We start from the raw sequence: 24,036 nt of genomic DNA on the forward strand, positions 1-24,036 counted from the left end.
GATTTACACATATTAAATACCTTCTTCATACCTTCATATAGTTTATACATTTATGTTGCGGTCTTCTAATAAGGATGTACCCTTTCGCTACTGATAGAAAAGTTAAGGGTAGATGGTTTAAAATACCATTGTACAGACGGATTACAACTCGAACCTGAGTTAGTGCCAATGATTGTTGTCGAAACGCAGCCAAGCACGTCAACCATAAAATTAAGCCATCGTCAAGAAAAAACTAGTCTTCGCTTCGCTTTATCGGATATGCTCATGAGGAAGCTCTCACTCATTTTTTCTCTTTAGAATAAAGTGATCAGTCCGTAAATTAATTATTATTAAAGATCCAGCCAGACTGATGTGCGATACCCAGCACAACGAATCTATGACAAGAAAAAACTTCATATTCTTTTTTAATAAAGAAAAATATTAAAGATCAGCTCATACAGAAATAGACTGTGTCTTATACAGCGTGAAGCTAGCCGATACATTCGGGCTTGTAATATTATGATCCGGTGCCAAGATATGAATAATCCCACCCGCAAGAAAACCTCCTGCAACGCAGAAGCCGACACCGGCTCCTATCCAGACTTTAAACCAGGAGCATCCGCTCCCGGCAATACAACAAGCGGGAGCAACGATTATATACGAAGTACGTACCCACGAAGTCACCGCGCTCACGGCAGCTGTGACAGTCGCCGCGCCGCTGGCTCTGGCAGTGTCACCGGGGACCCTCGTCGCTGCACCCGGTACGTTCCGCAGGAACGTTCATTCTACTTTTAGGACTAATGGCAATTAATTTATGACCCAGTCATACTATTGTGGGTAAGAGGATACGGGATTCCATTTCTAAAACCAGTATCTTAATCTCACGACCCAGCATGTCTCCTATCATCTGAATATAATATCATAGACTTTATGTTTAGTGAAGTTATACTTATCACAATGTGATTCGTGTGAAGGATCGTTTCCTTCTTTTCATTTTTTATTATAAATCCAATGGAAATAACAGACTTATAATAAGTCTAAAATTCTTAAACGAAAAATTCTTAAAGTGGGTGCTTACATAACAACATTAAGGTCAATTACAGCTACATCAATGAATAGTTGGATGGCCACGTTAGATTTATTTCTTAGGAGTTATAAAAGATTTTACTACCTATCTATAGAAAGTATCTACGATTTAAAATGAACGAGAATTATTCCAATTTAATGGTTTACTATTTTGGTCTGAATATACTTTCCGCCTCTCGTCTTTACAAAACTACGAGTACTAAAGCCGGTGATTTATGTATTTACTCAGATTTTTGGGTTACTTGTCAACTAGGTATATACATAACATATATTTACAAGATATAGTTGATTTTTAAAAGTTATCAGGGTTATCTAAAATTATTTTACAAACAATAAATACTTTAGAGTTCTTAAGATTTATCATCAATGTAAAAAAGAGCTGTACAGCCCGAGTACCTACTGTGCGCAAATATTGCAATTACCTGATTTAAAAAAAAAAAAAAATACGTTGACCCGTCTGAAGAAAAATGATATTTAATCAATCAAGAGCTAAATTTACATACAAAACTCGTTGTTAATGACTTACTGCGACTTACCCGCGATTTAGTAAGTAGATACGGTACACCTACAAAAACGGACAGAAAGATGTTTTAAATATCTTGTTGTGTAATGCAAATCACTAAGATAGCTCAGCATTGACACATCAGCATTCAGCACAGTCTTTGCAGGATTATTTACATAATGGTAAAAATCTATCGAAGTGACAGTCAATCCTATTTGACAAAATAGACTGTCTAGAATTATTTTTTTTTTTTCGGATGCTAACGATATAGGGTAGGGGCGACACGTTGTGAGAAGACCACCGATGGCCAGTGGATTCTGAGTTTAGTTTTGAATCTGTCAAACATATGAAGTAGCTAAAATTACTGACTGTTTTTTTTTTTTGGACTTTCAGGTTTTCAGAAAATGGAATCTATAAAAAAAAAAAAAGAAAAAAAAAGGGCATTTTATTGCGTAAGACAATAAAGTGCTCTCTTTCCTATTTAACTATATAGATGGAGTTAGATGTCCACTTCTTACGAGAATATCAAAATCTATAACTATGCTGTGAAGCTCACAGGAGATTTGTGTTCGCTTCATACATTAGTTTTAAAAAACAACGAAATGCGGAGTCACGAAGATCTTATCAAGGGAAACGGGATCTAGAAGAACATGTATTTAAATAAATAGTACCAGCCTTAGGGCAACCACATGTTGGTTTTGGCAAAAAGGAAAAAAAAAACCCTGGTTTCCACCATTTCAGAGCCTTCCCTGTTCGGTTCTAAATTCAATTTAGACATAATGATAATGCATTATCTGTTTCAGCCACCCTGTTGATTGCATATTATGTTGGTTGCATGGAAGTTATCAAGACGGTACTACTAGGTAGAGAGGAGCGTAGCACCGTCATCTTTGTATATATTATGATCAACTTCGCAAGATGGTGTTGGGTTAGTTTTTTGTAAAAAAAAAAAAAAAAATAGGTGCACACGACAGAACGAACTCTGTGTCCTGAAATAAAGGTATATTGTATATTATGAAGCGTCAACTCCGATGAAAATGTCTATCTGAATTAGCCGGTCAGGCTATAAGCTTGATGGGTTCATAAAACACAGCCATGGCTCAGCTCTATCGTTGATCCTAGGTTCGAGAGTAACGTCTGTTTTTTCATCGTCCTCCACTCTCAAGATTTGATGTTGTTATACCATGAGATCTGTCCATAGTTTTAGAATTTTTGTTAATTGGAATCCAAATAACAATTTGAATTTAGAATATTTGATTAACGTCACATTACTCATGCTGGTATAATTACACATAAGGTGCAAACCATATTTTGAAAATTAATTTAGATACGTAGTGTAATTGTTAATAATAATATTAATTTAACAAACATCAGTCGAAATACATGACCTAACAAGATCGTCATACCCAGATTCAGCTCAACCTTGCCTAAATGTTCCTTTCTAATAAACATTCACCGAAGATAACTTTATCCAGCAGAAACATTGTTAGAATACATCGATAGAATGTAACCCCTACGAAAAAAAAAAAAAAAAAAAAAAAAAAAAAATGCCCCATTACAATAGTAAGATTTAAGAGTCCGCATAAATCGGTATCTACGAACAGTATCAGTCAGTGGATAAAAATATAATACTTCTATATTTTTTTTTTTTTTCGCTTATTCCGTCAGGCATGCAGCTACCTCCGCAGCTCACAGTAAAGGTATCAATATTGATATACCTAATACGAAATACAGCGGCCTTAGCGTGGGCAACTCTATGCTGTGTGCCAGAGTTTATCGTAGAGGTATTCAATGTGATCAATCTAATCAGATTGCTCTATCACTCCTATTATTTATTATTATTTATTATTCATAAATCAATCTGGAACACTGAGCAGCTGATTAAAATTTATTTTAAGTAAAATAAATTTGAATCAGCAGCTTTAAAAGTATTTTATTTTTACTTATAATACAGTGATTATAAAAATCACTAAGTATCTACTTAAATACGGATGAAGTAACCGTAATTATGATAATATCTTTTATTTATTTTTGGCTTTATTTTGCTTGTCAAAATTGATAATATAAATACAATATTATTAAACCTAGAAGTGTTTTAATATTTCACTATCTTTCAAAATCTACAATGTATACCTAATCTCAAAGGACGAAGCAATGAGGTATAATTGATGATTAAACGAACTTACCTGAAGTGAAGTTCTATCCCAATTATACGAGTTGCTTCGTCCGAAGAGATTAGGTCCCTCCCAGCCCTAGGACCCCTGATAAGTGAAATATTAATGTTCCAGGCAGGCTTTCAACTAAATGAGATGGGAACGCTCCAGTGGTACCAACAAAAAATACAAAAAATAGAAGTGCAGATTTTCTGCTTTCAAACAAGTGGTAGAAAGGCAATACTTTGACGTATTACTACAATGTATACCTAATCTCTTCGGACGAAGCAACTCGTATAATTGGGATAGAACTTCACTTCAGGTAAGTTCGTTTAATCATCAATAAAACATGCTTGGAAAAGTAGACAAACAAAACTAGATAATGTTTATTATGATTTCGAATCATGGGCAAAAAAAAAATTGATTATAATATTATTGTTTAATTATATTTGAAACTACTTACATAATATTTTTACAGAATTCTGACCTACAGCAGACATACCTACCTACTTACCTAGTTATTAATCAGTAAAGCGTGTCTATGAAATTGTATTGAGATTGATTGAGTTCAAATAACACAATCAAACTTTTTTTTGTATGGAACGGGCTCTGAATACACTCTTCTAAAGAATGTGCTTTCATCATCATTATCATTTTTTTTTAAAAGAATGTTAGCCATGTTAAATGACTAATATTCCCCTTTCCTCTCCAACTAAGCGCCAGGCTTGTGCTAGGAGTAGATACGACAATAGTGCAACGGGCGGGGTTTGAACCGTCGACCTTTCGGTTTTCAGTCCAATCCTTTACCGGTTGAGCTATTGAGGCTCAACGGATTGAAATCTCCACTGCTGAACATAGGTCTCTTGTAGGTCTTGAGCCACTTGAATTCAGCGGCGTCCTGACACTTGTTTGATATTGTCTGTCCACCTAGTATGAGGTCTTCCAACGTTGCACTCTTCGGTGCGAGGTCACTATTCTAGCACCTTGGGTCCCGGTTTTTCGAACTATGTGCTCTGCTCATTGCCACTTCAGCTTCGCAACTCGTTGAGCTATGTTGGTTAATCTGGCTCTCCTATGAATCTCCTCATTTGAAAGAATAATCCATACTAATATTATAAATGCGAAAGTGTGTCTGTCTGTCTGTCTGTCTGCTACGTTTTCACGGCCCAACCGCTGAACCGATTTTGATGAAATTTGGCACAGACATGGGCTACATCCCGGGAAAGGACATAGGCTACTTTTTATCCCGGACAATTAAAGGGTGCCTACGTAATTTCAAAAAACCGAACTCCACGCGAGCGAAGCCGCGGGCATCCTCTAGTCATATATAAAACTTGATATAAAACACTAAAAATATTTCTACCTATGTCCGTAATAGACTCTGAAACCATCTAACCGATGTGACCCAAACCCGTTTCATAAGAAAGGCAATATTGCGAAGATGGTTCTAGACCACTAAAACGTAGACCACTAAATCGTGGTCGGGTAAAGCTTAAAAATCTTTTAAAAAATTGTTTGTCCTTACCGCTACGGCATTGAAATTGGCCATGGCTGGAATATTGGGGTCACATCGTCCACGGAAGACGACTGGTTGCTGGGGCACGGGCTCAGGGTAGTAGAAGCAGCTCTGTTCGCTCTGGTCAGCCTCGATGAAATAACGCTTGTTCAGGTCAACTTCGCTGCTTATCACTCTGTCAACGTCAAGCTGAGCTGCGTTCGTCAGTTGGCGTGTCCTGCTTAGGATCCAGGCGTTTACTGAAAATATCATTGATTTTAGAAGAGAGCCACCCCTGAAATTATAATATTAATATACCTACCCACATAATATTTACTGACTTGAAAGGAAAGTATGTCGTTTTACAGTAAACCCTAATAAACTGTTAGTAAGTAAATCTAGGCCGTGATAGCCTAGTAAGCCTAGTGATTAAGCCATCTCCTACTCAGGAGGTCAGGGATTCGATCCCGGGCACGCACCTCTAACTCAAAGTTAGGTATATGGCTTTTTAACCACCGACCCAAAAAGAGGGGTGTTATAAGTTTGACGTGTGTATCTGTTTGTGGCATCGTAGCTCCTAAACTAATCAACCGATTTTAATTTAGTTTTTTTTGTTTGAAAGGTGGCTTAATCGAGAGTGTTTTTAGCTATAATCCAAGAAAATCGGTTCAGCCGTTTGAAAGTTATCAGCTTTTTTCTAGTTACTGTAACCTTCATTTGTCGGGGGTGTTATAAATTTTCAATTTACTCTAGAAGACCCGTGTTCAGTGGTGAGCCAGCGATGGCTTGATGATGATGATCATGATGAAATATTTTGGATTAAACCTAATACTAATAATAGCCTACTTCGTTAACCTTTTTTTTTAAGTTCTCGTGAGGAAAAGCCGTCATGGATACCACCGACCACGGGGGAGCACAGTGGTTATGTCGGACTCCTACCGACTAAAAACCTCACGAAGATCCATCCCACCGCTAATGACGGAGCACAAGGGACCGTAAACACCTCGTTACTCCGCCAGCGGATGTCCGCCTCGGCAGACCCACCACTGGGACACTTTAACCTAGTTTAACCTAGCTTTAGTTTTAAGTTAACGTAATTAATTATTATTATCACCACTACATCATTGTTTGACAATCAGAAAGTGTACAAATAATGTGAATAAATGACTTTGACTTTGACTTACCTTGTTTTTGGTTGTTAGGTAGATTCAAACAAGTATACGAAACTGCGTAATTGGTGTAGTCTGTTGCCAGGACCCACAACGGAGAGTCGACGAAAACTGTAACAAAATAAATTTGCAAATTAAAAACTAATAGGATTCATAGTGTAATTGGACTGAAATGTCCGTTCTAATTAAATAATAATTAAATAAATAGTATAGTGATAAATCACATTATATAGGACAGCATATGAAAAATCACTTGAAAAGCCTTTTCATAATTCGACACTTGCTACCACTTTGTTGATCGAACTCATATCGATTATTTTGATCTTGATCATAATTCCTAGTTAAAATAAATAATGTAAACACACGATTATAAGTGCGGAAATTGAAAAATCACTTTTCGGGAAAAATCACTGTGAGGAAAAATAATAATATCACCAAATGAAAATGATTTCAAACTAGATGATGCCCGCAACTTCGGCCGCGTTGATTTAGCTTTCTAAGAATCCCGTGGGAGCTCTTTGATTTTCCGGGATAAAAAGTAGCCTATGTCCGTGCCCGGGATGTAAGCTAACTCTGTACCGAATTCCATCAAAATCGGTTAAACTGTTGGGCCGTGAAAAGCTAGCAGACAGACAGACAGACACACTTTCGTATTTATAATACTAGTATGGATTAGAAATAGTGCATAGGCATACGAGTAATAAAATGCTCGCGTCGTCGTATCGAGGGCTGAGGCGGATATTGTCATGTTCAGCAATTTGCATACGGCGGCGTTTACATGTTGCCCGGCATGTATCCAATTTGGAGTCTTTAGATCAACGTGAACTGGCTAATACGTTGAGCTGGGGCCGTTAGATCAACGTGAACAGGCTAACTCATTGAACTGGAGTCGTTAGGTCAACGTGAAATGGCTAACTCATTGATTTGGAGTCTTTAAGTCAACGTGAACTGGCTAACTCATTGAGCTGGAGTCGTTAGATCAACGTGAACTGGCTAACTCATTGAGCTGAAGTCGTTAGATCAACGTGAACTGGCTAACTCATTGAACTGGAGTCGTTAGGTCAACGTTAACTGGCTAACACATTGAGGTGGGGCTGTTAGGTCAACCTGATCTGGTTAACTCATTGAGCTGGAGTCGTTGGGTCAACGTGAACTCGCTAACTCATTGAGCTGGAGTCGTTAGGTCAACGTGAACTGGCTCCTTTATGGGGCGTAGATTTAGCACGTGCCATTAAATGTGCGATCAACTTTAGTTTTCATTATCTAGCCATCTTAATTGAATAAACTTGATAAAAGATAAAAAGGCTCATTTAAATATAAATCGAAACATAAGTTGCGCCATATTTTTTTATAACTAATTGATTGCTAAGGCCTGAGAGGCTTCCTAGTTATTCGCTGTAAATAATCGTAAAACTGCTTTGTAAAACACTAGTATTAAGTATTAAGAATAATCATGTAGATAGTAGATACGACTCATAAATTTTTCGTACCTGCTGTGCATGTAACTTTAAAACTAAACATTTTACAGAAATCTGAAAAAGCACAGACACAGATATTAATTTCTAGATTGTGTCTACATAATTTCTTTGAGTTTGATTGGTTTGGTTGATATTCAAATGAGCCCAAAATACAATTGTTTGGAGTCGGGTATGTATAAACTCCTTACCGTCAAAGAGTGTAAGAAACGCATTGATGGACTGATACGCTTTGCTAATAATAATTTGTAATACTCTTTATTTGTATACCACAACACATAATTCTAGATACACACACCTACACATCGGACGAAACACTTTAGTATTTCCTTCATTGATTTTAGAAGCGTCCTCTTTTCTTCATGATCAAGGCCATCTGTTTATGCAAATTCGTCGTGCTGAATCCCTTAAGGGCGAAGCGACCGGCCTGCCCGCGAAATTCAAATTTAATTTGGTTTTTCGCATTTTGTAAACTAATACGACAACGTAGGCTTATGGCATTCTGATTCCGACAGTGGCAGTATCATCCACACAGGTTTATATAAAAATCTTTATTTGAATAGGTCCAGTTTAAGAAATTACTTAAAGTATCGACTAATTTGTGAGAATAGTCGATAATTCAATTAAATTCTTAAACTAGACTTTTTCAAGTTAGTTTACAAATTGCAAAAAACCAAATTAAATTTGAATTTCGCGGGCAAGCCGGTCTCATGCCCCTTAACAGGGCTCTCTCCGTCACTTGCTCCATACAATCGTAGTTCCAATTTCAATTATATATTAAGCAACCAAAGTCCATGAAATTTTGCAGACATATTCTAGAAACTAATATCTGTGCCTGTGGTGTTTTAGATTTTTCTAAAAATATGTACATAGTTTTAAAATAACAGGCACTCAAAGATTTGTATGTGAATTTTTAAGACCGCGTAACTTTGAAACTAAATTCTCTGCAACTAAAGTCTGCAAAATTTCATGGACTTTGGTTGCTTAATATTCAAATGAAATTGGAACTACGTTTGTATGGAGCGAGTGACGGAGAGACCCCTCTTAATAAATTTAAAACTGACGTCAAGGATCAATGTTACCTGTCTCTTTGCTATCATCAGTAACGACATAGTTAATATTTAAATCTACATATTTATATGTATAATATTATACCTGAGTAGTCTTATCTCTGTATAAATTAGTGTATTAATATGGTAATATAGTATTATATGGTTTTGTTTATTTAGCTATTAGTATATTTAGGTTTATTATATATCTACACCACCTCCCACTGTCTATTTGTTCGTTTTCTCCCTAGCATTATTTTGTCTGGAAGAAATCCTTTTTTTTTTAAGAATATTAGCCATGCTAATCATGACTAATACTCCCCTTTCCCCTTCAACTAAGCGTTAAGCTTGTGCCAGGAGTGCGTACGACAATAGTACAACGGGTGGGGTTTGAACCGCCGACCTTTCGGAATTCAGTCCGCTCCTCAACCGTTGAGCTATTGAGGCTCAGCTATTTAGCTATAAGACCGCCTTTTTGTACCTACATTTTAAGTTTTCTTTTTTGTAACCTGTCATTTGTGTCTTGTGGTGCAATAAGGTACATATACTTACATACATACATAGATACACATACCTAGCCAATAATACATACATAAGGAGAAGATGGAAGCAGGATACATCTCTGCCAGGCAACCTTAGGACTAGGATTAGTTATTACCCAGGTAATATCGTAGTAGTATCTATTAAGTAGGTACTGGTAAATTATTTTGACGATTCAAAAGCACTTGTAAAAGTTTACTTGAAAAAAAAAAAAAACTATTCTCTTCTATTCAAAGTATGTAGCCGCCGGTGGGGCAGACGTGTTCTGGAGTGGAGACCGCGTACCGGTAAGCGCAGTTTAGGACGACCTCCTGCTTGACTGATGACCTGAAGAAAGTGGCGGGGAGCGGATGGATGAGGAAGGCGGAGGACGGTGTTTGGTGGCGCGCTCTTGGAAAAGCCTATGCAGCAGTGGACGCATACAGGCTGATGGAATGGATTTACTGTGTAGAATGTAGGCAATTTAACTTAACTATGAACTAAGTATACAGAGATAACCCAGGTAGGTAACTAGATGGGTGATCGATTTTGGAGATCCGAGTTAGGAATTTTAGTTTTCTCCGTGCCCCGGAGAGCACGCCCACCTATACCTACCAGGAAAACTCTTCTTACCATATAATGAGCTTACCTAATGGGGAAGTCCTGATCGTCAGAAATGAGGAATACGCCTCAGAAATACCAAATCTTTAGAAAATATAGCTTTTAGGCAAGTTACTTGTTTTGACTTATAAAATTTTAATTAAGTACCTATTTAAAATGGACACGAAAGTGCAAAAACAGACATTTACATGCCGCTGCCAGTATATAATAAAATTAACATTAATTGTGCAAATGTAGGCATAAAAAGAGCTTTGAATACTAGTTTTATTATGCATTTGCATATGACGTCACTCATAATTCATTGTTAGTCGCAGAAGCTTGTCTAAAAAGGCGAGATAAAAATAAAAATTAATAAAAACCTAAAAAAAATATTAATAAAATTAGGAGTAGGTCCACTATTGAAAATAATTCCATGGAAGATCGGTTAAGTTTTCGTATTATCTAATTAGTGAGTATATTATATTTAAATTAATCATCTAAATTAAAAAGTATAACTTTACTTTCCTTTAAGTAGACAGATGCCGGTGTGTCTATTCAAGTTTTAAAAGAATGTTATCCAAAAGCATTGAACACATGGCCAAATATACCTATTATCATACAATGGGACCTCGGGCTATTAAGTCCTTACAATTCTTATTGACTATATAGACAGAAAAATACAAATTTATAGAGGCGTAGGATGTTTGACTTCTCCTTAAATCTAGATTTTGTTTGAAATAAATCAGGCATAATAAACTTTTTGCTCTTCTAAAAGCCACTTGGTAAGGCAATCAACAAAACATGCATTTCAAAAACCCACTATTATTATTACTATTTAGCATATCTGCTATTTGCATGTAACATTTAAAATATTATTACTATTTTATTGTCTTGCGAAAACATCTTTGTTTTAACACTTTAGCCTATATAAATTGGATTTTAAAATTTAATTGGCCATTAATTGCCTAATCATCCAGCTATTCTAGCAGAGGGGTCTCTCCGTCAGTCGTTTCATACAAACGTAGTTCCAATTTCATTTGAATATTAAGCAACTAAAGTCCATGAAATTTTGCAGACATATTCTAGAAACTAATATCTATGTCTGTGGTTTTCCAGATTTCTGTTAAAATTTTCGGTTTCAAAGTTACGCGGTCTTAAACATATTTACATACAAATCTTTGAGCACCTGTAATTTTAAAACTACATATTTTTAGAAAAATATAAAACACCACAGACACAGATATTAGTTTCTAGAATATGTCTGCAAAATTTCATGGACTTTGGTTGTTTAATATTCAAATGAAATTGGAACTACGATTGTATGAAGCGAGTGACGGAGAGAGCCCTGTTAATAGTGTCCCAAAAACTGGTCAAGTGCGTGCATGAGTTTAAATATTTGTTACTCCTTCACGCCACGATGACTGAACCGATTTGGCTCAAAATTGAATCCCACGGGACTTTTGAGAACTTAAATCCACTCATACACACAAACATACATACACACACACATACACATACAAACTTTCACCTTTAAAATATTAGCGTGATAGTGTGATCATAAATAGTTCCGTAAGAATTTTTGGATTTGCCATTACACAAATTTAAACAATGTGTAAAAGCCTGTTTAATTTGAGGTCATATTATTATTGATTCCTTAATGACAAAGTTGCATTGCAAAACAACCGGGTTTGCACCCATCCATCCTCGATAAAGTTGTATAATAAATCATTACATTAATAATATTGTTACGTGTTTCATGTTGAAGATAACGGGTACATACATCTACGATATAAAATGTCGGTAAACCACGAAATAAGCTTAAAAATCATTGTTACATGTTGTATCTAACATTTTTCATGCTTTAAAGAGTAACTGTTGAAATTCTTGCCAGCCTTTCTGACTGGAATCTTCTTTCCAAACAGTAGAAGTTTAAATTCAATTTAAACTTCTTTATTTCGTGCACGAATATCCGGAATATTCGTGCATGAAATAAAGAAGTTTAAATCGAATTTACTTAAAATAAAATACAGGATGTAACCAGAACGTTAGCAAAAACGAAGGCCGGTGATAGTACTGATGACTATGAGTACCTGCTGATAAGGTAGGTACTACAAAAAAATTACGTTTTTTTAAATCCTGTAAATTAATCCTGTTTAAAGTTCACAATATATTGCAAATAAAACGTCTGACTGACGCTAGAGGTCAATGAACGTTCCGCAAATAGGTCACCCGAAGTCAATGCCGCGTCGTAGGTGGGGCATTGACCCGAGTTTTGCACGGTATGCATTGCGGGTTTGAAAAATACTAAATCAATCAAACTACAAGATAAGACAAATGGTTATTGGCATTGGATTGTGTTAGGGTATAGTCACACTAATATTATAAAGGCGAAAGTTTGTATGTGTGTGTGTGTATGTTTGTTACTCCTTCACGCAAAAACTGCTTGACGGATTTGGCTGAAATTTGAAACGGAGATAGATAATATCCTGGATTAGCACATAGGCTCCTTTTTATCCCGGAAAACACAAAGAGTTCCCACGGGATTTCGAAAAACTAAATCCACGCGGACGAAGTCGCGGGCCTCAGCCTAGTATAATAATAACGCTAAGTTCTGGTTACACTCTTGTACTTACCTCCAGGTCTAACCTCCAATGTCACTAGAAGCCTAGCGCTGCCGTCCGGGGTATTGACGACGGCTCTGCCTCTGATGACTTCCAGCTTTTGATTGACTACCATACTGTTTTCGACGACTACTGCGCTTTCAGAAAGTGTATATTTTGCTCGGCCACATGCGCCAAGTTGGTTTGCAGAGTAGTAACTTGATATACCGATCCATTCTCCCAAGAACTGCAAGCATTTTAATTTATTACTGAATCAGTTTAAATAGAAGTGGAAATAGAAAAGCTTTTGAAATAGAGATAAACAAGTTCTTTTTTTAACCCCCGACCCAAAAAGAGGGTTTTATAAGTTAGACGTGTGTATCTGTTTGTGGCATAGTAGCTCCTAAACTAATGAACCGATTTTAATTATTTTTTTTTGTTTGAAAGGTGGCTTAATCGAGAGTGTTCTTAGCTATAATCCAAGAAAATCGGTTCAGCCGTTTGAAAGTTATCAGATCTTTTCTAGTTACTGTAACCTTCACTTGTCGGGAGTGTTATAAATTTTTAATTTACACTTGTTTTAATTGGAAAGTGGTCTAAGATGGGGCGCGTTTATCTATAAGGTGCCTATTCACTCTTGTTTTAAAGATGCCCGGATTGGTAGAAAACACAGATCGCGGAAGAGTATTCCAAACCTTAAGCCATGCATATGAGGAATGATGACGTAAAAAGTTTCGTGCGTGTAGATGGATATTTATATACTTTAAAAAAAAGACTTACCGCAGGAACGTTGAAGTTTTGTACCACAGGCATATTCGGATCACATTGTCCAGGTAATATGACATTTTGTCCAGCGGGGATATCGGGCAGTATTCTGCAAGCTGTTTCCGAGTGGTCCACAGCAATGAGATTGGTTGTGGTGATGTCAAGCAATGTGGACAATGTCTGGTTCATCAAGGTATCCATCGCTGGAGTGGGGAAGGATGGTTCTCTTCCCAACTGCCATATGGTTACTGTAGACAAATCAAGAAATTTAAAAAAAAGCCGGCTGAGTGCGAGTCGGACTCGCGCACCGAGGGTTCCGTACTCGGGTATTTTTTTAGACATTTTGCACGATAAATCAAAAACTATTATGCACAAAAATAAATAAAAATCTGTTTTAGAATGTACAAGTAAAGCCCTTTCTTATGATACCCCACTTGGTATAGTTGTCGTACTTTGAAAATTAAAAAATATTTTAATTTGTTTATTCTGTGATGTAACCACAAAACGGTTTTCAGATTTATTCCTTTACTTGTGCTGTAAGACCTAACTACCTGCCCATGATTTTAGGTCAACGGGAAGTCCACTATAGGTTTTGATCTTGTAAGGGTTCCTTTAATTCTCTGGAGATAAGGAACCCTAAAAACAACATTTGAAAATGGCGCGAGGTACTTAATTAGTAATTGGACAAAATATAGGATGTTACTATAAATACCTTTTCTTGCTGGACCATCATCCTCACAGGCATAAGCAAGAGTGAAATGTTCGTAATCCGTTGACAGAATCCAAAAGTCGGTGGCTGTAAATAAATTTTATTTTGTTTATTTACATATGTAAATAATGTACATACGCGGTCTTAAAAATTCACATACAAATATTTTTATTTCTGCCCCTGTAATTTTAAAACTACATATTTTTAGAAAAATCTAAAACACCACAGGAACAGATATTAATTTCTAGAATATGTCTGCAAAATTTCATGGACTTTGGTTGCTTAATATTCAAATGAAATTGGAACTACGATTGTATGGAGTAAGTGACGGAGAGAGCCCTGTTAAGTGTAAACAGCAGCATTGGTGTAGCAAGCTTCATAACGTCTGATGGTACAGGGAGGCTTTACGGTGCCTACTTACAATACTACCGATACGCATAACAAACGTTTAGGGACATTGGTTTTCTTTCCATTGTTTTCATTTTCATCTTAGCAGGTACTTATAACAGGTAAGATCGCAGTCAAGGGCTAACTTGTTGCTGGAAACAGGTGTTACTTTGCGGAACTCCATGATATACAAAGAATCAAAAGCTTAATTTGCTATAATCCGCTAAAAGAGTCACTTTGCAATTGTGCATTGTAAGGTCTACATAGCACGTACTAATAGAATGTAGCAGGTACGGCGTGCAGAGAGAGAGTCTTGTGCAGAGATATAGCATTAATAGATTTGACATAGGTAGTTTTACGAGTCTGTTAAGTACACCGACAGCAGAAGGATTCAAGTCTATTATTGATGTATTTCTGCATAGGCAGTAAGTAATATCTCTCCACTTGTATCTGTTGCATTCCACTATGTTATTTAGAATGTAATTATAATTGTAATTTAGGTTACGATGGGGCTGGCGTGTCCGTGTCGGACAAAAGTCCCAAAAAAATAAAGATTAAAAAAAAAAAAAACTCCTGAGGATGCTCGAATGTTGGAGTGAAATGAGCGAGGAGTGTGTTCTGTTGGAATTGTGCGGTAATACCTGGGGCTTGCTTGGGGCTGGCTTTTCCTGCATGTTTAGCAGTGTGAGGATGGGTGGTGCATGTCGCATGCTGCATGTTGCACCATACAGATTTGCCTTTTTTTTAAGCAGATTATATCAAATTAAGCTTTTAATTCTTTGTATAAGGGCTACCTGCCATCGGACAAAAAACTGCGCTGCTGCGACTGGTTGAACTTTAATTATCTCTAACTTCTTTTTTTTATCAGACTTAACTTGCTTTGAAATAAATACAAAATGTTGTGCAATACAATACCTAGATAAAAAACAGCTTATCTCTGGATCGAATATTAATTACTTAAACCCTATATTAGTATTCAATTTAAGTATTCATTATCTTGCAAAGTAGGTAACTATTCCCAAATAGGTGATAAATTCTGATCGCATTGCAGCTGCCGAATTCCAATATCAATACTGGAATAAATTCCAGTGAATCTTGAGATAGGTAGTTACGTAGTTACATAACTAGTTGTTCCATAACATAAGAAGAAATAGTTTGGAAATTTTTTAATTTAAGAATTTGTTAATTTGGAATTCCCATACCTACGTATGGAAATTCCAAATTAACATTACACAATGTAGGTAACACTCTTGGCACTTTAGAGTTCCGAACCAAAAAAAAAGAAGGAGGAACTACTTTCCTTTAAATTGGAGTTTGAGTTTGCTCTATTAATACTGAGCTTTGCTGTGCCTTCATGTTGAGTAGCGAGGCTAAAGTCAAAGTCAAAGTCAAATATTTTATTCAAAGTAATTACAATTGTACACTTTTTGAACAATATACATCAAACTTTCTCTCACTTCAAACAACTACTCACTTCTTCCACACCTTTATAACATCCTCTATGTGCAATTTCGGTTTGGGAAATTTTGGGGTTTTTGCAACCAGAAAAAAAGAAGGAACTACTTACGTTCATTGGAGTTCACTCTATTAATACTGAGCTTTGCTGTGCCAGCAGGGTGGGTTGCGGGGCTCTTCACTTCTTCCAGGAAGTTCTGGTTGACAACTCTGTCATGTAAATGTATCTGGTCGTTTTCCTTCACGATTTCCAGATGTGAACATTCCGTTGGATGACCAGGCTTCTCTGTGCGTCGGACCACGTGCCATTTTCCGAGAAACTACGAATACAAAAGAAAATGAATGACTCGGGTGGAATTACCTGAAAATATGGGCTTTTATGGGCCGGGTGATATAGGCTTAGACATAGAAATAGACATATACCAAAAAAATTGACCTAACGGATGTTACATGAAAAAAAGTGGGGGTCTCCAAAATTTTTTTTTGCTATTATATCGAGTGGGGTGTCAAACGAAAGAGGAAAAAATTCGGAGTTCATAAATATAAACGTATTACAACATTAAAATATACCAAGCGTCAGAAAAACAATTTTACGATAATATTTCAACGTTTATTAAGACGATTGCAGTCGGGTTTTAGTTTTCAACCTTATCTTGTAAAACTTATAAAGACTAACTTAATTCTAAAAATGAAAAATTCCGGTCCGATAAGAGAGTTATGATGCAAATCCAGCAACTTAATTAAACGAAAATGATAACTATACAATGTTCACTGATAAACAATATTTTTGTGAAAGATCAAACGGAAAAAACTGAAGTTATCAGTTCCGTGGTTCTCGAAACTAACCATTTATCTACAGACAATTTATCTTTGAGAAATGTTTTGGTAGTGGGTACATTTATATGAGGCCTGCGAAAATCAACGCTATGCGTAATATAAAAAAATATGATGTAAGAAAGACAGAAAGAAAAAAGGAAAAAGTTTAGTTAACAAGTGTAAATTAAAAATTTATAACACCCCCGACAAGTGAAGGTTACAGTATTTAGAAAAGAGCTGATAACTTTAAACGGCTGAACCGATTTTTTTCGATTATAGCTAAGAACACTCTCGATGAAGCCACCTTTCAAACAAAAAAAACTAAATTAAAATCAGTTCATTAGTTTAGGAGCTATGATGCCACAGACGGATACATAGATACACACGTCAAACTTATAACACCCCTCTTTTGGGTCGGGGGTTAAAAATTAACATTTTTCTTTCTGATACCTACTCATTCATTTCTGATGGAATAATTTTCCTTTTTTATTTCGTTTTTGCAGGTATGTATGGGTTATACATACCTGCAAAAATGAAATAAAAAAGGAAAATTATATAATAAATTTTATCGCACCGCGAGCAAGACACGAAAATTCAGATCGCAAAAACTACGTGACATTAGCGATGTAAATCATGCTGTACCTATTGGCACAAAAACCAAAAGCCATTTAATAAGGAGGAGAAAAATATTTTAATGGAATAGATATTGAAGATTTTCACCCGACAACGGTAAAGCCAAAAGGAAGGGTTATGATTTTAGCAGTCTATGTATGTATGTAAACGGCAGAACCGATTTTCTTCGATTATAGCTAAGAACACTCTCGATCAAGCCACCTTTCAAACAACTAAATTAAAATCGGTTCATTCGTTTAGGAGCTACGATGCCACAGACAGATACACCGATATACAGATACCTACACACGTCAAACTTATAATACCCCTATTTTTGGGTAGGGGGTTAAAAATAGCAAAGTGATAAGCTCAAACTTCTGCTGTATTTACTTTCCTTGTTTAAATGTAGGCCAATGAACTGTAACCTTTTGCACAGGTTATCATTCGCATGCTTTTGTTTTAGTAACACTAGTTAAACAATAGCATGATATCTTTCGTACAATCAGTGTAACTTGTCAAGTTAACTAACTTACACTACGTGTTAAAATAATAATAAAAGGTAGGTATAATGCTATATTTGTACTAGATGATACGATTTCGTTCGCGTGGGTGTATGTTTTTTATGTCCCGGCCACATTAACGGCCCTCAACGCGATGTTCAACAGCGTTTCCCGTTAAACGTAGATGTAGCCACGATCAACGTACAACGGCATTAAAATAGCCGTTTGGTGTTAGATGGCTTCGTTCAGACGCTACCGATTCCCACATACAAAATTCATGTGTGGATTGGCCGGTGTTTCGGTAGTAGTAATAGGTAGTTAAATCAGTTCGCTTGTATAGAGTGTTGGAGGTGTGGCACTAATATCAACACATACTGTCTTTGTTAACATTAATTACCAAAGAGCGAAAATTTTGAAATTTTTCACTGTTGCGGTTTGTGTTTTCATGAATTTATTATTTTTAAATTCTAAATTATCATTTCTGAATAGGCATAGACAGTTATCATCAAGTCAAAGCAGATAAATTAAATATAATCATTGCGAATATCATCAAAATTCGATTCAAATTCAAACAGATAAGCTAAGCTCTTCAAATTATACGATAATTAATAAAATATGCTAATAATAATTCAGTTCATTAAGCCTGCGCTCACGAGATAATTCGAAAAAATATGGCATCAAAATAGTTTATCATTGGTGATAAGATTGCCTTGTGTACCTATACCTAATAAAATGAATAAGATAATACTTCACAACCAACAAATAAGTCGACTTTAGGCATCATAAACGATAGGCTATATTTGCAATATACTTATAAACATCCGGAGGAGGGGGGGGGGGGGGGGGGCAAGGTTTATTCCCAGGCATCACATCACACTAATATTATAAAGGCGAAAGTTTGTGTGTGTGTGTGTGTGTGAGTGTGTGTGCGTGTATGTTTGTTACTCCTTCACGCACTACTGGACGGATTTGGCTGAAATTTGGAATGGAGATAGATAATATCCTGGATTAGCACATAGGCTACTTTTATCTCGGAAAACCAAAGAGTTCCCACGGGATTTCGAAAAACCTAAATCCACGCGAACGAAGTCGCGGGCATCAGCTAGTAAGATAATAAATACTTCACAACCAACAAATAAGTCGACTTTAGGCATCATAAACGATAGGCTATATTTGCAATATACTTATCAACATCCGGAGGAAGGGGGGGGGGGCAAGGTTTATTCCCGGGCATCATACTTCACACTAATATTATAAAGGCGAAAGTTTGTGTGTGTGTGTTTGTGTGTGTGAGTGTGTGTATGTTTGTTACTCCTTCACGCACTACTGGACGGATTTGGCTGAAATTTGGAATGGAGATAGATAATATCCTGGATTAGCACATAGGCTACTTTTATCCCGGAAAACCAAAGAGTCCCCACGGGATTTCGAAAAACCTAAATCCACGCGAACGAAGTCGCGGGCATCAGCTAGTAAGATAATAAATACTTCACAACCAACAAATAAGTCGACTTTAGGCATCATAAACGATAGGCTATATTTGCAATATACTTATCAACATCCGGAGGAAGGGGGGGGGCAAGGTTTATTCCCGGGCATCATACTTCACACTTCTACTAATATTATAAAGGCGAAAGTTTGTGTGTGTGTGTGTTTGTGTGTGTGAGTGTGTGTATGTTTGTTACTCCTTCACGCACTACTGGACGGATTTGGCTGAAATTTGGAATGGAGATAGATAATATCCTGGATTAGCACATAGGCTACTTTTATCCCGGAAAACCAAAGAGTCCCCACGGGATTTCGAAAAACCTAAATCCACGCGGACGAAGTCGCGGGCGTCAGCTAGTAGGCAATATTACTAGGCAAGTAAACATTAGGTACTTGCTTTTACGATCAACTAAAATATTGTGTAGAAAGTCGCCATGACTGCGGCCTGAACCTTGCTCATTCTGAGAGGAGACCCGTGCTTAGTAGTGAGTCGGTGATAGATTGAGATGATGCTAATGATACTAATTTTAATACAGCTAATGGTAATTAATGTGTGAAATTGCTCATAAAGCCTGAGTAAACAGAATTTACCAATTAAGATTAACCTTCTAACAGTGCAAATATATATTAATAAATAATATATAATAATATAATATGTAAAAAGATTGAAAAATCTTTATATACCGATTGTAGATGATCATATAGATAGGCAGTAAATTGATGAGAATAGATTTTTATTCAAATAAACTTTTACAAGTGTTTTTGTATCTTGAAATAATTTACCACTGGTTCAGAATGCCGGAGAAACTAATTATGCTCAAGAAAACATTGTTGATAGAGAAAATACGTATACAAAGCTTATAAAAATGTAAAAATATATAAACACGGTTAATTAAAATTATAAGTTGTAATAGTAGGTAAATTGCAGAAATGTTACACCACGCACCTTATTCAATAATTCGATGTCACCAATATACGAGTAATATCCGATTTAACCAATATAATATTGAATATCAAATCTTTAACAAGGTAAAGTTGAAAACTAAAACCCGACTGCGATCGTCTTAATAAACGCTGAAATATGTTAGTAAAATTGTTTTTCTGTCGCTTGGTATATTTTAATGTTGTAGTATATTTATATTCATGAACTCAGAATTTTCTCCTCTTTCATTTGACACCCCACTCGATACTTAAGTAAAAATTTATTGTGACTTTTGTACGTGTAACATTCTTGTTGGAATTCTTATCACGACGCAGATAGATCGATTTTCGAATGTTCGAGTAAATATTTTACCCACTAAAATATTAGTCATGGTAATTTTCAGTGATCAGAATGTTGAAAATGTGACTCTACATATCGCGGATATAGTTCAAGTAAGAACAGTTCCACTTGAAAAGATAAAATAAAAACTGTTGTTCAGTTATCAAATAGATAATTCAAATATTGTGTAAGATTCCAAATTGTACTATTATAAATAGGCTTCAAAATGAAATATATTATTTAATTAAGGATCAAAAACGCCTGAGCCACTTGAAAAAACTTCGATACCCAGTAAAGTGCGCATTGAAAAGTAAAAGTGCGTATTGCATGGCAATTGTATTGTTTAATAATACAATTAAACTACCTGATGTTCTAAGAGAGAAGCCTTTGACGATATTTAAAAATAGAGTTTATAATTTGTTAATAAATAAGAATTACTGTAACATTAAGGACTACCTAACAGACAAGGATATTTTGATTTGTTAACAATAATTGATTTGAGTTTTTATACTATGGTTTTTATAATGTTGACATGTTTAATCTTTATTTAACTATTATTTTAAACTTTGCTTGTGTAAAGTCTATGTATGTCTTTCTTAACTTAATATTTCAGTCTTTTTTTTTCCTCTCTCGTCTGACTTTACAAAGATTAGCCAATGTCAAGTTTGTAGTTATTTGTAACAAGTTAGTTAAACTATACAAGTATGGACCCCGTCTGTGCCGGCGCTCGCCGACACACGCACGGCACCGCCTTAGAGCGCTTTCCAGTCAGTTTTAACAAAAAAAAACACTCCAAAAAAGCAGAGTACGCCCGCCAGCTAACACCAACACAGACGAAGTCCATATTTTAGTCTTGACTTTTAATTTAATTTAAGGTAATATTCAAACACCAGTTACTGTGGTAAAATGTATAACGCTCATCAGACATTATTTCAACATATTGTACCTACATTTTATCGAATAAATCATTAATTAATTCATTCATTCAAAGGCATGTGGGGTGCCGACGATGCTGACGACGCTGTCAGTCCGCCATTCACTGACGGTGATGAAACATTAGAAGATGATAAAAACATTATCTAAATCACATTACCTACTACGACTTACAATTAAAACGAGCTTCAAATAGTAGAAAAAAATATAGCTTACTTTTGTCACGTTGAAGTTGTTCACTAAATTAATATTAGGATCGCACTTCAAATTTTGGACCAACTGAGCACTACTTAGGCCTACAGAAACTACAAAAATCACTAAAAAAATCATTTTGGACATCGTCAGGTCATGTTTTGTTTATACACTGCACTTAAGATAGCCCCGCAAAATGGCGATATAGTCCTTTATATACCACTTTTATACAAAAATCTTATCAATAAATCTATCAAAGCCGAAATACTTGCTAATCACATACACGGAGTACCAATTCATCAATACTGAGTCAGTAGGTAATATAGATTCGTTGGTGATTAGTTTTAATATTATTATTACTTTACTTTTATAAATATGGTCTTCATTTGAAGGTCTTTGAATTAAATCAGGGGTTCATCACCATATCATTATCTTCGACCCATCAGCGGCAAACTGAGTATGGATTCCTCTCAGTCTGAAAAGAGTTTAGCAGCTCAGTGTGGATTGGCCGACATCGCACACCTTGGCAAACATTATGAAGAATTTTCAGGCGTGCTGGTTTCCTCACGATCTTTTTCTTCATCGTTAAAGCAATTGACATTTGCTTTAGTGAGTTTAGTGAGATTTTTTTCCGATATAAACCAAAAATTATTATTCATAAAAATAAATGAAAATCTGCTTTAGAATGTGCAGGCCCTTTTATATGATAGCCCACTAGGTATAGTTATCTTACTTTGAAAATAGAAACATATTTTAATTTTTTTAAATGATGTAACCACAAATTCGCGGTTTTCAGATTTATTCCTGTACTTGTGCTATAAGTCCTACCTACCTGCCAAATTTCATGATTCTAGGTCAACGGGAAGTACCCTATAGGTTTTTTTGACAGACACGACAGACCGACAAACAGACAGGCAGACAGACAACAAAGCGATCCTATATAGTTTTTTCCGTTTGAGGTACGGAACCCTAAAAAATCTAAAACTTAATTTCCCAATAAATAATTTAAATTGTTAAAATTGATTAAGTAAAATAATTTGTGGGCACACTTATGCAATAAATACCAAAAGTATGTTTATCAAACTTGTCTGATTTCTATGAATAATTTTGTTCATGAATCATGATTAATCTGTTTCCGTTTTTCTTTTAGATTTATATCTTTTTAATATAATGGGCGAGATAAAAGTTTTTGCAACTTTTTTATTGAAAATTACATTTTGCGGTCACTAGTCATATTATTTGTGTAATGCACAGTAAGAGAGTCGTAATTTTAATAGTATTAAAATCAGCCACGTACAAGTCAATATGTACATTCAAAGTGATTTCAACTTCATCATAAGTATAAAAATACTAAAACCCATTTTCTCTGACTTTTCTTTGTGGAAAATTACCTAAATCGTTTGGAATTTAAAATTTTCTACTTAGCCCGGTAATTAATACCGCAGATAAAAACAGTGCGATTTATGGACTGATAACTAGTATTTAATACGCTTCCTATAAATTCTAGGTGGACAAATAAAAATCGTTCCATAATCTTTAGTCCTGATATGACTGACAAATCTAATAGTTATGTTAGTTATGGAACTGATAAGATAATATAACAAAGATTATATTGTGTCTATGATAGATAACTGTCAGGGTTAAATAATACTGAAAAATTATATCTTAAAGTTGCCTACCTGCCAGTGGTCATACATACCATCATCGTGTACATTGATTTGAATATTATACTGAACTTGCACCCAGTAATAAAACTGAGTTTATTGTGGGCTCTTCTCAAACTGGGCGCGTTTGGAACCCTCGTAGCTTTAGTTTTAAATTAACGTAATGAGCTAATACTATTACATTATTATTTTACAACTAGCTGATGCCCGCGACTTTGTTTCCATAGATGTAGGTTTTTAAAAATCCCGTGGAAACTCATTTATTTTCCGTAATAAAAAGTAGCCAACACGTTAATCAGGGGTAATCTATGTCCGTTTGGTAGTTTTTGCGTGATTGAGTAAGACACATCCATCCATACCTGCAAACTTTCGCGTTTACAATGTGTATTAGTAGGATAACAATAGACAAACAAGGGTTAATTAAAAATTTATAACACCCCCGACAAGTGAAGGTTACAGTAACTAGAAAAGAGCTGATAACTTTCAAACGGCTGAACCGATTTTCTTGGATTATAGCTAAGAACACTCTCGATCGACACCTTTCAAATAAAAAAAAAAAAACAAAATTAAAATCGGTTCATTAGTTTAGGAGCTACGATGCTACAGATAGATACACACGTCAAACTT

The 24,036-nt window shown here is 35.6% G+C and overlaps 1 protein-coding gene across 1 annotated transcript; it reads right to left on the reverse strand.

Moving 5' to 3' along the window:
• Nucleotides 1-802: 802 nt before the first annotated feature.
• On the reverse strand, nucleotides 803-21,922 carry LOC123875308. The gene is made up of 8 exons (XM_045921059.1): nucleotides 21,770-21,922; nucleotides 16,056-16,263; nucleotides 14,105-14,188; nucleotides 13,408-13,640; nucleotides 12,661-12,874; nucleotides 6,400-6,495; nucleotides 5,246-5,475; nucleotides 803-886 (listed from the first exon to the last, which is right to left on the reverse strand). The coding sequence occupies exons 1-8, from the start codon at nucleotides 21,890-21,892 to the stop codon at nucleotides 803-805; spliced, it is 1,272 nt and encodes a 423-aa protein (XP_045777015.1). The 5' UTR covers nucleotides 21,893-21,922.
• Between the last annotated feature and the right edge of the window lie 2,114 nt (nucleotides 21,923-24,036).

This window comes from Maniola jurtina, chromosome 19, assembly GCF_905333055.1.
Source record: "Maniola jurtina chromosome 19, ilManJurt1.1, whole genome shotgun sequence".
NCBI classification, from domain to species: Eukaryota; Metazoa; Arthropoda; class Insecta; order Lepidoptera; family Nymphalidae; genus Maniola; species Maniola jurtina.